Raw genomic sequence first — 15,359 nt, forward strand, 5'->3', positions numbered from 1 at the left:
CCGAGAGGAGGAATTGGTTTTGGTCTCCCGATAAAATTAAGCATCCCGTGTTCGTCCCGAACACACAACTTAATTTTATCAATAATAATTCATTCCACTAGAGAACTATTATTGAACTACCGCACCAATCCCAAATTATATTTTTGGGCTCCTTCTTATTATGAGTGTATTAGTCTTCCTATGTTTAAGATCATGAATGCCCACTAATTAAATGAATTACTGACAACTCACTTAATTAATATCTTAGTCCAAGAGTAGTACCACTCAACCTTATTATCATGTCGGACTAAGTCCACCTGCAGGGTTTAACATGACAATCCTTATGAGCTCCTCTTGGGGACATTCTCAACCTAGATTACTAAGACACAGTTTATTTCTATAATCAACAACACACACTATAAGTGATATCATTTCCTAACTTATCGGGTTATTGATTTATCGAACTAAATCTCACCCATTGATAAATTAAAGAAATAAATATCAAATACATGTGCTTGTTATTATATTAGGATTAAGAGCATACACTTCCATAATATCTGAGGTCTTTGTTCCTTTATAAAGTCAGTATAAAAAGAAACGACCTCTAATGGTTCTACTCAATACACTCTAAGTGTACTAGTGTAATTATATAGTTAAGATAAACTAATACCTAATTACACTACGACCTTCCAATGGTTTGTTCCTTTCCATCTTGGTCGTGAGCTACTATTTATAATTTATAAGGTACTGATAACATGATCCTCTGTGTGTGACACCACACACCATGTTACCTACAATATAAATTAATTGAACAACTATATTTATCATAAATGTAGACATTTGACCAATGTGATTCTTATTTCTAGATAAATGTTTATACCAAAAGCTAGAATTTTAGTATGCATCCTAACACAAAGAAATATGACAGACGTTGGTATGATTCATCCCAATCACCCCAAATTCTGGCAATAGCCTTCTGTTTAGCCTCCCATGCTTTCCTATAGGAGGGTTTGAAATGCAACCAATTGTAAATTTCAACGATAATACTTCCAACTGACTTGGATGGATCTTTCTTCACCCCTTCCAATATGCAGTTGCATATGAAGTTTGAGTCCAATTGTCTGTGATCAAGCGATATAGCACTCGCAACACATGTGTATGGACCTTTATCCTCCACCAAGTTTCTTTAGCCTTGCTGCACGTAACTGCCAACTACAGTCATATTTAGTGTTCCTATATATGACTGACCAAACACGCGAACTTAACTCAGCAACTTCATATTCTCGACTGCAATTCAAGGAATACTGTTTAACTGCATTATTGTTTAACTGATAATACGATATGGGATATTCACTAACTCCAATGTTGTATCAAATTTTGTACCAACTACTATTCTAACTGTGTTACCCACTGATCCGATCCAATCTGTTGAAACAGGGTAGTTAGCTCCTACAGTAAACTAAAATGCTTCAGGCACTTCGATCATTGTCTCTTCCTCACAATCGTCTTGACCGAGTAGCCCATCACTATCTTCCTCTTCTGAAGGATTGGACTGACAATCATTTGTTGCTATCGGTATGTCAATGCTCTCAGGTAGTGGGACATCTGAATGGCTCAATACATGAAAAGACTCCATAACTTCATGTGATGGACCAGCCTCATCATAAATACTTGCGCTGAGACTTGGTTCGAATGGAGCTTCAGACAATGCCTGATTCGGAACATACACACTTCGTCGATCACATTGTAGAGTTGAATCACCAAATGGTTGAGAACTTGGAGCACATACACTGTGACGACTAGGCAGTATAAAAGGATCACTATTTAGCTCTGAAGTAGGAGCATATACACTATGTCTACCACTTTGCATAACAGGTTCATGCAAAAGACCCAAACTACGATCACAAAAACTTCGTCTACCACCCAGCTCTGCCTCCTGAGTACATACACTTCTCCTACCCTTAACTCAATATTTTCTAGTTTTCACATATAGCTAAGGATAACTTGTACTTTCAACAACAGCAATACTATCAACAAGGGCACGTATAGCATCACCATCTTTGACCTCCATATAATAATAATGGATGACTTCATTTGACATACAAGGCAATCTATATATTATGTCAGATATAACATCATCTGATCGGAGCTCCAATTTCTGGCTTATGGACTCAACAAGGTCACTATACTCAAAGCTCTCTTGCAAAAACACTACCCGATGCGACCCTCCTTCATAATCTACACTGTGCTCACCCTCAACGATCCTACCTCCATAGTTAACAAGGACTTTTATTCTTGAAGTCATTCTACGATAAATAAGTAATGGTGCACCAAATTTTAAATAAACTATAATTTGTAAACATAAAGAAATTCTCAACAAACAAAATATCATAACAAGTTTTTTTAATTAAACTAATGAAATAAATTATTTTTTATTTTCACATCTCTTAAATTAATATTTTTCATTAGTTTAAAATTCAAATTTATTGTCAAGATAAGGTTATTTTAAACACATCAAAATTTTATTTAATAATAAACTAAATGTACTAATTACATTATGCTTAATAATACTTAAAAAAAAGCAAAAATCTATACAACTAAATTACTAACGAGTTATAACACAAATCTAATATAAAAACTATAGGATACAAACACTATATATTTTCACATACCTCAAATATAATATTTAATATTATTAAATTAAAAAATCTCTCATGGAAAATCTTAAGTTTAAAATTACATACTAAAATTTTCTTAATTAATATTAAATACTAATAAATTCATTTCACTTACTAGCTGCATAATAATAAAATTAAAAAATTTACTTACTAATTATTTTTTTTAATTATTGTTAGTTCTACTTTCAAACGACAAAAGTAAATTGAATATTTAATTTGTAATTAGATGAATAATACAAGTGATTTTTCTAATTACAATAAGAAAAAATACACTGATCATATTATTTCATGTAATTAACAAGTTTTCAAGCTGTCACAAAATCAATAATTATAATTACTTATTTTTTAAAAAAATAAAACTAACTTGAAAGAAACTTCATCATATCTATTTGAATTGTTTAATTCATTTATTTGAAATTTAAGCAACCGATACCGGAAGATAAATAAATCTTTAATCTACTTGTAGAAATGCTGTTGAGATAAAAAAAAAATACCCGTTTTATCACAATTTTGCTCTTCCTAGCTCGTTCGCAGCCTCAATTGCTTTGAAAGCTTTCCCTTCAGAACCTCGCTTCTCATAATTAATTAATTACACATTTATATAGAGAATTGATGCGCTGCGCATGTTAATTAATGACTGTTGCTCAATTAATCAATCTGATATGTCAGCGGGATTCCTGCCCATTATATATCAGCAGGATTCCCGTGACATGTCTGTATGTCAGCGTGATTTCTGCTCGCTGTATGTCAGCGAAATTTCCGCTGCAAATTGATTAAAGTTCCATTTGATTTCGTTTTGCATGGAGGCGAGAAAACTTTAGCTTTGTAATAATAATTAATGGGACCATAGCACATGCGGCTCAATACAAAAGCAATAATTATAATTATTTTTTTAAAAAAAATAAAACTTAAGCAAATGAAAAATGAAACAATTTGTAAAAAAAATTAAAAAAAAAGTTACTCCCTGATATGAATTCATCTCACCTAGATTTGTAAAAAGTTTTATTTTTACCTATTTTTTAATAACTTTACTATTTATGCCTATTTTAAAATTTTTTCCAGATTTTTTAGAATTGATAGATTTTTATTGACTTTTATAGAATTGCATAGAGTTGTGAAAAGAATTTTATGGAGTTTTATAAATTTTTTACAATACTTTTACGAATATTTTAAACCTTTTGAAAATTTATGAATTTTATAATTTAATAATATCTTATAAGTTATTATCTAACATTGACGGAATATAGGTATCAGGAAGAATTTACATATAATTTTTTTTATTTGAAAATTATAAAAAAATTGAAAAAAAAAAAATAAAAGTAGAATTTGTCATTGATCATTTTTTTTTTTCTTTTGTCCTTTGACAACTTCTCCTTCCCCTTCTCCAAGAACTTGTCGACTAGTCATAGTGTCTTCTACAGTACCTCATAAATGTCGTCAAGATAACATTACATGACGCGAAGAAAAATCGGGTATCTTATATCGCACACCAAAATTCATCCAATTAAAAGTTCAATTACCATCACACCTACAAACAAAATATGCCCACAAACAAAATACGCACGTACAAATCGGCGATCACACAATAATCAACAAGTAGATTTAAAAAAAATACAAAGCACTATAATTTTTTTGTAGACGAACTAAAATAATAAAGTCAAACAGTATAATCCCAATAGATATTCGCCTACATGTAAGAGAGAGAAATCGAAGAAGCGCCGAGGAAAATAAAAAAAAGCGCTTGATTAGCAAATGAAGCTCGGATTTGAAAAAATTGAGAGATGTTGGATTAAATGTCCATAGAAATCTCAATGATGAATAGATGATTTTTCTTTTATTTTTTAAAATTTATCAAGGGTTTAAAGTTTGTATCAAAGAATTTTAAAAGAATCCATGAAAATCTATAAAGACTTTAAAATTTTATAAAATTTATAAAAATCTAAATTGAATACATCCCGCCTCAACATCCAATCTTGCTCACGGCAATGCCGCCCAGATTGTAGATCTTGATCTTCGCCTGCTGGGCTCTGCACGCCGTGATCACACCAACGCTCATCTCCTGGTCTGCGTCGGCAAAGCCAAACACCTTGTGGTAGAGGATCGAATTTCTTGTAAAGGTCTGCATTGATTCGATTGCAGTCTCTTCCAGATCTACTTTCCCACCATTTGTTGTATAATACTACTATATTTTAAGAACTCCATGAGCTCAGAAAATGAGCTGCCAACAATTGAACAATTGAATCAGATTGTAAGCTTCCAATAGGTTGAACAGCGGAAAAGTACACTGTTCTTGGAGCAGCATTATATCAGGTTTCTGTCTGGATCTTGAAGGATTCCTTTTTTTGTCTGCATATCCCTACAATCTTTGGATTTTTGTATAATTGATGTCTTATTGTATCAGCAAACCCACAAATCAATCCGCAGCTTGAAACATTTGCAACTGCAAAGTTCAAGTTTGATTACTGATTGTGATGGATGTTTACTTGTGTTTCTTTTTCAGAAACACTAAAATGATTCTGAAACCCTCGACTATGTGGTGACTGCATTGAATGGTATATTGATCTCTACCTTGATGAACATGTGAAGCTTTTGAACAACTTTTGGTGAGTTGTGACCTTTCTGAAACAGAAATTACAGAGCCACTTAAAAATTAAAAACCTCACATACAATGATCTCCTGAGATTAAAGGTACTTTTTGAAAAGATAATTCCCTTATAACATATATATGGAATCCACGTAATGATTTGTTTTAGATGGTTCATTTGGAGACTTGCAGCTTTTGATGATCCATATTTCATTGAAAAGTTCCAACAGGAGCTTGGAAATATAAAGAATTAAATGGATTGTATCTTTTATTTTCTCTGAATGAGAAAACAAATAATAATAGATTGAAAATGAGAGTTGATGGTGGATGGAAGCTGGTTGTGTGGTGGGTTGCAGGGTAGCCTCAATGGCCACAACAATCGGAGACAGAGGCACATGAACGAGTGCAGGAGAGACCTCTATTTGCTTTCCTTTGTTTCCTGATTTAAATAATATGTCCAATGTCGATGCTCTTATTGTCTACTGATTATTGTCTACTTTGCTGCAAGTTTACCGTATCAATCTGGTGGTGCAGGATCAACTCAACATGACCCTTTGCATTTCAAACGGTTAACTTTTAACTCAAAATTCGGAATCAAGCTCTATCGAATCTCGCGCGTGTAGAATTTTAAAATCCATATTTGTTACCGGAGTATCCGTAATCGTTAATTTTTTACTCAAATTCTACCGTTTAGGCCCTCATCCGAATGTTCAAAAATTTTATTACTATTTTTAGTAATTTCTATTTTTATAGTATTTAGAATATTTTTATTATTCCTAATCATTTATGGGTCATAGTTAATTTATAAGTTTTGAAGGGGAGCCTTGGTGCAACGGTAAAATTATTGTCATGTGATCAAAAGGTCACGGATGCAAATCCTGGAAACAGCCTTTTGCAAAAAATAGGATAAGGTTGCATACAATGGATCCTTCCCCGAAACCCCACATGGTGGGAGCTTCGTGCACTGGGCTATCTTTTTTTTTTTAGTTAATTTATAAATTTTATTCATTTTAATTTCTATCAAGAGTAGAGGTGAGTATTCGATTAATTCGGTTAATAAATTAACCAAAAACTGATTTAATGTTGACTAACCGAATTAAATCAAAATTTTACTAAAACTGAATTAACCGAATTAGCTATTTCAGTTAACACCAAATTAACTAAATTTGTTTAAAATAATAATAAAAAAAATTTATACAAAATTAATATCAAATTAACCGAATGCACCCCTAGTCAAGGGGAGCAGATCTCCTGGTCCGCAAATTGCGGACCAGGGGATGGTCCACTACATGTGGACCTTTGATTTGAATAAATCCCACTTATTTAAAGATGGAGTCCATTCAAATCAAAGGTCCAGATAAGTGGATCATCCCCTAGTCCGCAATTTGCGGACCAGGAGATCTCTGCTGCTAGTCAAGAAGTTTATTTTTCTAAAAAGATATTTTTATTTGAAATTCATATATCTTTTCTTTTCTTTTCTTTGTGCTAACTTCTATTGTTTATCTAAATATATATATATATATATATATATATAGCCGTATGCCTAGTTATACAAGGAATCAGCCCTAAATTATTAATAAAATTTTCTTCTTAGTAAATGACAATTTTTCTCCTTATTTTCTTCAGATTTTTTTTTATCATTTTCTCTGATCCCTCTTCTCATCAGTTCGCAGGAAAATCATTATCCTGTACGGCGTCACAATCACAATTACAGCTGCTGAAGAACACCAACTGGCAGCTTGACTTCTTGTGTGGCATGCAATGAAATCAGACTTAGCTCAGAAAAAGGGGCTGGGAGCTCCAGTCTTTGAAGGTGGCATGCATTCAGCAGCACACTTTAATTTATTGCTCGATGTGCTGACTTTTGTCAGATTTATTTCAGCATAAATCCTTGCAGGAGAAGAGCATTTATGAATTGGAGTCCTTTTCCTTGGATCTGTTGCAACCTTTGGTGTATTACTGCACACTGAAGACGACACATTTTTTATACTTGTATGGCATTGAAAACCATTGCTCTTTCATTTCAAAACCTCATCTTTGCCAGCTCTTGTTCGTGTTCATGGCTTGATATATGTTGAACTATATAACTGTAGAGCATTATGGATTAGGTGGCACACATTATTTTTATAATTTGGCTGAAATTTCCTTGAACCTTCAGTTCTTTGTTTAAAAAGCTGCTGTTCAGATAATTAGCTGATGAAGAAGAAGAATCCAAGCACAGTAATGACTATACATAAACTCATGGGGCCACTACATGTCTCTCCGTGAATGTCAAGTTCTGAACCCTGAGAGCCATGCTTGAATTCCAAACAGTGCAAATGCAGTCTTCTGTACCTGGAAACGATGTCAATGCAACAACAGTAAAAGAAGCTGGAAGATACAACTGGAGCATTTCAATCAGCATCATGAGTTGATGATATGAACTCAGATTAGTTTACAGGTAGAACTTAACCAATCGCTTTAACTATCTTTAGTTTTACCATTATTTTTGTTTAAGATTGCAAATTGTACTCATCTCCAGAACTACTTAATATTATCAATCCCATAAAATATTTTATTTAGGCCATGAACTTCACAATTCTACAAGAAACATAGCATCTTATAAGATATTAATGAAAGTTCATCTCGTTCCCCTTCTCAATTTTGCTATATATACACACTCGACGCATTTCATGGCATTGCAATCCTTTATCATGCAGAGCCTAAATCCACTGCAGAATTCTCTGGATAGGTTTCTTTCCGATGGCTTCAGCAATGGCTGCCCTGATCTCTTCAGCACTCAAAACCCTGTTTCTGTCACTGAAAATGGTGAGGAAACATGTATCACAAGGAAGAGAAAGCTTCAGAGCTCTCCCAAATCAAAGGCAACAAGAATAACAAGACCGACAGCGGTGTCGAAGGAGAACGAGAAGGCACCAAAGACTGATTACATTCATGTCAGAGCTCGCCGGGGACAAGCCACTGATAGCCATAGTTTGGCCGAAAGAGTATGCAAAGTCCAGTTAACTGGGCACCTCCACTAAGCTCTCGTATTGACTTGAAAGAGTTTGCAGGTGAGGAGGGCACGGATCAGCCAGAGGATGAAGTGCCTCCAGGAACTGGTGCCCGGATGCAGTAAGGCCACCGGAAAGGCCGGCGTGCTTGACAAGATCATCGACTATGTTCAGTCCCTCCAACGACAAGTCGAGGTGCATACTTAATTCTTTAAAGTTACTATAAGATTTCTTGTTTGTTGGCACCAGAGCTCTAACCATCAGCTCCTCGAGCAGTTCCTGTCGATGAAGCTTGCTGCCGTGGATCCTGCAGAATCCAGATCAAGTAGCATGGGCATGTTCATGGCTTCCTCTGATCCAGTATCTAATGTAAATTTTGTCATCAGTTTTTTTTTTTTTTTTTGAGCTGAAAGATTTGGTGAGCATTGATTCTTGACTGTTGCAGGGTTTGTATGGGGTGGACTTCCAGCTGGGGAGAGGGCCAGCAGCCTTCTTCCCATTTCAGACATTAATGCAAGGTAAAGAAGATCCTTAACATTCATTGACTGTGATACATGTTTTTGCCACTAAAAAGATCTATAAAAAGGAAGAAAAAAAACTCTTAATTATTTTAGAGATGAACAAAAACATAACCAACTTATAACGATTTCACAGATGAGATAAGAGATGGAAAACAAGAATTATGTGTTGCAGGAAATGTCTTGCCTGACAATCTGAAGATGGAGATGTGATTCCTGAGCAGAAAACCAGGATTGCTTAATTACTGAGCGTATTGGCTAGTATGTAATCATGAATCAATCATGTGTATCGTATAATTCAACATCCCTCGACAAGTGGAAAAGTTAATCATTTATCTTTCTTTCTTTTTTTTTTTTTTGGTCCCTTTCAGGTGAATAGAAATGATTTCGCTATATTATACTTTTCTTGGTTCTGTTTTTGCCATTTGATACCTGTTCTCGCATTTAATCACCATTAAACCCTTTTTCTCGGGCTATTCTTTTTATAATTTAAATAGAGTAAAAATTAAAAAAAACTTTCCAAATTATATAAATCATAAAAAAAATCTCTTTTTTTTTAAAAAAAATAAAAATAAAAGGTCAAATATCTTATTTCTAAAATACCTCTTATTTCAATACTATTGTAGCATCTATTATACTAGTACTAACTGTTACTATATATAAAAACTATACTTATCCGTCAATATATTCAATGTTTAATGTCAGTATATCTGTTTTTAGAGTATGATACACAGCTCAAATTAAAGTCATGAAACAAGTAGTTGGCGAATAGATGTTGTTCCAATATTGGATTTATATACTTTAAAATGCACTTTTAATTTTTGTCCATTTAGATATCTTAGAGATAAATGGTCTTCCTCCTAATTCACCTATAAATTCAAAATACAATTTATACGTACTCAAAACGTTTGACCTTCAGAATATTTATCTTACGTGAGATTAGAGCTTGGGTCATGTTTTTTTTTATTTTATTTTTTTATTTCCTCTGTGGCATCTTGCTTCATATTGAAAAAAGAATAACCTATTCAAAAGAGGCTAAGGGTGTATGGCAGGGCTAATGGCAAGACATACACCCCACCCCCCTAAAGGAATGCTTCGATTTGATGCAAAAGCAATGAATCCAAGATATACCAAATTTCAGAATCTACACAAGGACATTGGAAATCAAAGAATTAGATGCAAAACCTATTAGAAAAGAGTTCTTTGGATCATCTATAAGTATATATACGATACACATGATGAGGATGCCATTCATCGTTTCACCTTTCCTCATGTTCTTCATCCTTCTACCCTTAACCTTCAGTTGGAGAACACTCTAGGAGCATTCATGGCCAACCAACCCAAAAAGAAGCAACCTTTTCGGTTTTGGCCATGGAACCCAAGCACCACTCCTCGTGTATCCGGGAAGGCCTCTTCATCGAAACCGCCAAAAACAACAGCCCCAGCTCCATCTAAACCGACGTCGAAAAGGCCCTCCCTACCTACATCAACCACACCATCACCATCTCCTTTGTCTGTACCTTCACCTCAGGAACGACGACAACCACCCTCGACGAAGCTTTCTCCAGTCTCAAGCCCCACTCCGCGAGATGAAGATCCAATGCCGGAAATATCTACAGTTCAATTATCACCAGAAGAAGAGTATATAGCACCTCCGCCTACACCTCTGCCTACACCTTCACCAAAAGCATCACCTTCAAGGCAGGCAACTGACAAAGTGCCTCAACAGCCTACTCCTCCAAGTAGATTCTCTCCGGCCTCAAGCTCATCTCCAGGAGGATCAAGAAGAGAAGATCCAGCTGCAACGACCCACATATCACCAACTCCATCTCAAGGTGTTCATCAACCGCAACAACCGACAGAAACTCAGGAAGTATCTCAAACCTCAACAACCTTGCAAACTGAAATGCATGATAAGAAAACTAAAGAACCTAAGTCCCCAACTCATCGACAACAAGTCCTTACTCAGGAATCGCAAACTACTCAACCTCCAAAACAAGTAGAACCAGATTCACAATTAACACAGCCAGAAACTGTATCTGCACCTGAGTTAGGACACACAATAGAGACCATGATTCCTACGAGTAGAGCAATTCCGGAAGGAACACCATTAACTGAACAAGAATCAAAGGCAGTACAAGAGAAAAGGATAACGCATCCAGAGTCAGTAGCAAACACATACACTCCTCAGCTTCGGGAAAAACAAGAAATGGATGTTGAAAAAAAAGAAGACTCGGAGGCCTCCGTACATACACAAGCTAATGCTGAAACTGTAAATGAGAAACAGCCAACACCATATCGACAAACACTAGAGGAAAGACCTAAACATGTAGATGTAGACAGCACAACAAAAGATCTTGAAGTTACAAGAGAGATAAGCCATCGCAGTCAAAAAACAAAAATAACAAATGAAAAAATTGAAGAGAAGCAACCTGATATGCAAGTAAGTAAGAAGGGTTTAGAAGAAAAGCAGAAAACAACGCTGGATCCAGAGATTCCACGAGCTTCTGCAACTCGTGGAGGACACGATCTCCAAACAGAGAACAAGATGTTGAATATCAAGCACTCACTACAAGGGGATAGTGAATGTGGAATAAGCATTATTACTCTAGCTGGAGAAAATAGTGGTGCATCCATGCACATAGGACGCAGGACACTTGATACGGCATGTTCTAGGAGAGGGTCCAAGATTGAAGAGCATCCAAGTGCAGGAAGCAAGGTCAATGACAAAGCTCTCATGGATGCACCTAAAATGGCAAGTACTGAAGTCCCCTCCATTAGCACAAGTGTGAATAGCAATGTTCAGAGCATCAACAACTCATTGATTCATGAGAGCTCTTGCATCCAAGAAGATCCAGGAGTTCACATGATCTTCTCTACTAAACCAGCTAAATTTGCAAATTCAAATGATGAGGTAAGACCAATCCAGTCCCTGCAGAGTGCATTTCAAACGAATCCTGCTCAATCTCTCACCAACCAGCATAATATCAGAAAGGGGAATGCCTGAGACCCTTTAGCTAGCATATCAGAGAAATTTCTATGTTGTAATTGATCTGGTTCTCAATATAGCATTGATGAGAAAAAATTTTATGGCATTTACATATGTCTGTCCATGCTTGCACTTTAATTTGTAGAATGGAGAGTGTAGCAATTTGCATACTTAATCATAAAGCAATTGTTTAAATTGATTGTTTTATTATGTGAGATGTACAGATGCACTTATTCCAATATTTTTTTTAAGTGAAGGCCAATGGCCTGCCCATATTAACAATGTGTGTGTGTGTGCGCGCAAATAACACTAGAACTTTAGTAACGCCACTTTCAGTTATTGATCAGATGATGATGGTGAACCATTTTGTCTAACTCAATTTTAAGGTGGATAATTCTGACAGTGCGTTAAAGCATGTGACATGCATGCGTCAGATGATTAAGATTTGATGAATATTAACACTCCCTCCACAAAAATCTAGCAAAATGAGACATAAGGAAATAAATTGTTGCAAGAAAACAAATACATTGGTGTACCTCTTTTTGACAATAATTCATTCACATGCTCGCTTAGAGTCAAAGCTTGTCAACCAAGTAGCAAATGCTTGAAATGCAGAGAGTGGATACTTATAATCCATGGTAAAGATGTCCTTTCCTATCGTTCCAAACTGAAGAATAACCTTTTCTTGCTCAACTGGAGAGATGCTGCAGGAAGGTTTTACAGCTGCCACAAGCTGAAATTTTTTGACAGAAGCCATAGTTCAGACACCAGCATTGGAGTTGTTCATGCCATCTAGGGGACTTATGCTTAAGAGTGAGTGACTCCTCAACAGACTGGACAGGTGAATGCAAGTCAGTGAGACTAGTGGAGGAAAACTCTAGCACAGGCTTCTTCTTGTCCCTCGCAGCATGTACTCTGGAGGTTTGTTCATGAATATAGTTGATGGAACTCCTTGGTGCTGGGACATTTCCACCTTCCTTAAAGGAAGATATGGGAATTGAGTGCATGGTGCACTGCATTCTTCTTGGGCCACAAGTTGGGAGAACATTGGGCTCATAAGAAATAGTAGCTATGGCACAATTGCTGATTGATGTTATGTGTGAAACTTGCTTGGAATTGATCCTTTGGGTTGAATGATTACCTGGAGATAATGCAGCAACATAAGCAGGCTCGGTATCATAAAGCATGACCTTGGTTCCTAGAAAGTTTGACCTGGTTGAGATCCAGAAAACTATTAGAGGAACAAGATGGAAAATGTTGATTTTGAAGTGTGATAGAAGAGTTCACTTGCCTCACTTTTCCAATGCAGCTATTGCTAGCTAGAGAGAAGTCATTAGCAGTCAATGAGATCACAAAATAAGTGTTAGTTGCTCTTCTGATTTTGCGCGCCGCAAGCCACAACTTGTCATGCTGCCCCTGAAGCGCTGAAATTGTCAAATAGTCACTAACATCATCAAAAGAAGTTCTAATCCAAAGCAAAAGGTGCATATAAACCTACAAACAACTATTGAATTGGGAAAATATTCTTACATGGGATTAGACCCAGATACAAACGGAATGTCGACTTTGCTCGTTCCCTTTTGATAAAACATTGAATCGGATAATCTCGAGGTGCAGGCTATTTTCAAGCTGACAAAGTAACAGTCAAGAGAAAGAAAATTTTAATTTTTCAAAGAAACAGAGCAAGCTACATGGTAAGATCCATTGCAATATCATCTCAAACCGAAGCATAATGGTTTCTAGGGTGAAGTGTACAGGATTGAACGAAATCAGAGGTAAAGCAACCTGCTTTAGGGAGATAGAGAAGGTGATCCGCCCGCATTCCTCAGGGGATCTAATGATTTCCCTCGTGATGTCCCGCCATGAACGACACGCCGCTGCACACCCTATCACACTTCTTCTCGTCGGCCATGACACCTCACTCTCCTCCACCCTCCTGATGATGTCCAGTAATAGCTCTGGCGGTAGATCCGCCCACCTTCCCTGTCGTACCTCCGATTTGGCGACGGATACAGGGAGCCCACACGGTCCTGCACGGCTGCACGGCCATCGCCCCTTCCGTACGCACTCTTCTCCTAGGCATGCTTCCACTGCCATTTCTCTTCTCCTTCAACTTGCGGACGAGGCTCTTAGATGGCATTTGCACCCACACCTCGCGACGTTACGATTTGGAGTTTTATCTCACAATGTGAGGTTTTCTAGATATAATGCACTTGGGGAAGAAACCTGATCCAGTGATAAGGGTCCGCCCCTTAGAGGATCGTTGTCATGATGGATGTCAAAGTCTAGATGGTCAACGCCCCCGTATCGTTGGCCGAGCGGGCGACCCACTCGCCTGACCAGTGTGAAGAACAGCCAAGCCGATATCAACCCGATGATCACTACAGCTCGGTCGCATAGCGAACTCGATCGCATAGCGAGCTCGATCGCATAGCGAGCTCCGACGCTCATAACAAGATAAACGCTAAGCGACTTGCTCGCTCGGACTTGCATTGAACCTCAGAACCGGCGGTCACACGTAGATATAGCTCAGACAGTGGAATATTAGACGAGCGGTCACTCCGCTCGGCCTAAGGGCTAGACAATCTGAACGGCTAAGGGATGACTGAGTAGCCATCCCGCTCGACCTACTAACAGACAAACGGAGGATCAGCCGATATCCTCGTGGGAACTTGTGCCACCGACAAACGGCATAGTTGGCGGTATGGCTAGACAGAAGATCGTACGGCGGAAGCTTTCATTGTCATGTCAAAGATATGCTCGAGTTATTGAGGTATGGTGTCAGAGACGTTTTCCTGATATGTCTTTTCAGGTGAAACTTTGAGAAGCGTGCACGCCTCAAGGAGCATGCACGTGCTTCCCCGGAGCCCAATATAAAGGGCCACAAGCTTCAACGAAGGTATGCATAATCTTTACTATAGCTACAATTATTCTGCCACTTTGCTTCCTCGTTTCTTCTACGTCACCAGTGACTGACTTGAGCGTCGGAGGGTCATCGTTGGGGAACCCCTCCCTGGCTCGGCATTGACGTTGCTGTGGTTGTAGGGTTTCGTTGACTCGGAGTCCACCAACGGTCAACGGGAGCGCCACGTCCCTAGCACCCATCGTCTCGACTCTCGGACATGATCAAATTTGATGTCGTTTGTGGGAATCGTAATCTGCATCTGAGCCGAGAAAATGGAAGATGCTGGACGACTTCATACCGTGACGCTCACCCAAGAGGAGCTTGACATGCTCGTACAAGCTAGGGCCCAGAAGATAGTCGAGCAGCAACAGCAAAAGGCGTTAGCCGATCGACTGGCGCAGCAGGCGATGTTAGCATCAGGGGGCCGAGTGGTGCACGAGGACCGACCGAAACAGCTCTCCATCTGGGGACAAATTAGAGGACCAACCGACACCCATGGGGAGGCGTCGCCCGCCCCGATACCTTTCCACCGGGCTTTGTTCCAGATGCCCTCGGAAATCACACAGGCGAATCAAGAGCGGAGATCTTCTTCGGACAAAGCGCTCGTTCGGGATGCACAGAAAAGGAAGGTGCCCCGAGAAGATGTGTCACCTGAACGAATTAACCGTCAGTTCAATGAAACAATACTGCAAGACCCACTGCCCTGACACTAT

General features: G+C 37.8%; 2 protein-coding genes and 1 pseudogene across 2 annotated transcripts; 2 read left to right on the plus strand and 1 right to left on the minus strand.

The window, feature by feature from the left end:
* Positions 1 to 7,665: 7,665 nt before the first annotated feature.
* Positions 7,666 to 9,087, plus strand: LOC122025171 (transcription factor bHLH77-like). Its single transcript, XM_042583944.1, has 6 exons — positions 7,666 to 7,681; positions 7,941 to 8,228; positions 8,295 to 8,429; positions 8,511 to 8,603; positions 8,680 to 8,752; positions 8,889 to 9,087. The coding sequence occupies exons 3-6, from the start codon at positions 8,322 to 8,324 to the stop codon at positions 8,963 to 8,965; spliced, it is 351 nt and encodes a 116-aa protein (XP_042439878.1). The 5' UTR covers positions 7,666 to 7,681; positions 7,941 to 8,228; positions 8,295 to 8,321; the 3' UTR covers positions 8,966 to 9,087.
* Positions 9,088 to 9,971: 884 nt separating this feature from the next.
* Positions 9,972 to 11,951, plus strand: LOC122022289 (proteoglycan 4-like). The gene has a single exon (XM_042580247.1). The coding sequence runs from the start codon at positions 10,080 to 10,082 to the stop codon at positions 11,757 to 11,759; it is 1,680 nt and encodes a 559-aa protein (XP_042436181.1). The 5' UTR covers positions 9,972 to 10,079; the 3' UTR covers positions 11,760 to 11,951.
* A 120-nt stretch (positions 11,952 to 12,071) lies between these two features.
* LOC122022290 lies at positions 12,072 to 13,950 on the minus strand (annotated as a pseudogene).
* Between the last annotated feature and the right edge of the window lie 1,409 nt (positions 13,951 to 15,359).

Source organism: Zingiber officinale, chromosome 9B, assembly GCF_018446385.1.
Source record: "Zingiber officinale cultivar Zhangliang chromosome 9B, Zo_v1.1, whole genome shotgun sequence".
In the NCBI taxonomy this organism is placed as follows: domain Eukaryota; kingdom Viridiplantae; phylum Streptophyta; class Magnoliopsida; order Zingiberales; family Zingiberaceae; genus Zingiber; species Zingiber officinale.

Coding starts and splice junctions, on each gene's coding strand:
- LOC122025171 (XM_042583944.1), top strand. CDS start 8,322: ATGAAGTGCCTCCAGGAACTGGTGCCCGGATGCAGTAAGGCCACCGGA. Junction 8,430..8,510: donor CCCTCCAACGACAAGTCGAG/GTGCATACTTAA, acceptor CTCCTCGAGCAG/TTCCTGTCGATGAAGCTTGC. Junction 8,753..8,888: donor ATTTCAGACATTAATGCAAG/GTAAAGAAGATC, acceptor ACGATTTCACAG/ATGAGATAAGAGATGGAAAA.
- LOC122022289 (XM_042580247.1), top strand. CDS start 10,080: ATGGCCAACCAACCCAAAAAGAAGCAACCTTTTCGGTTTTGGCCATGG.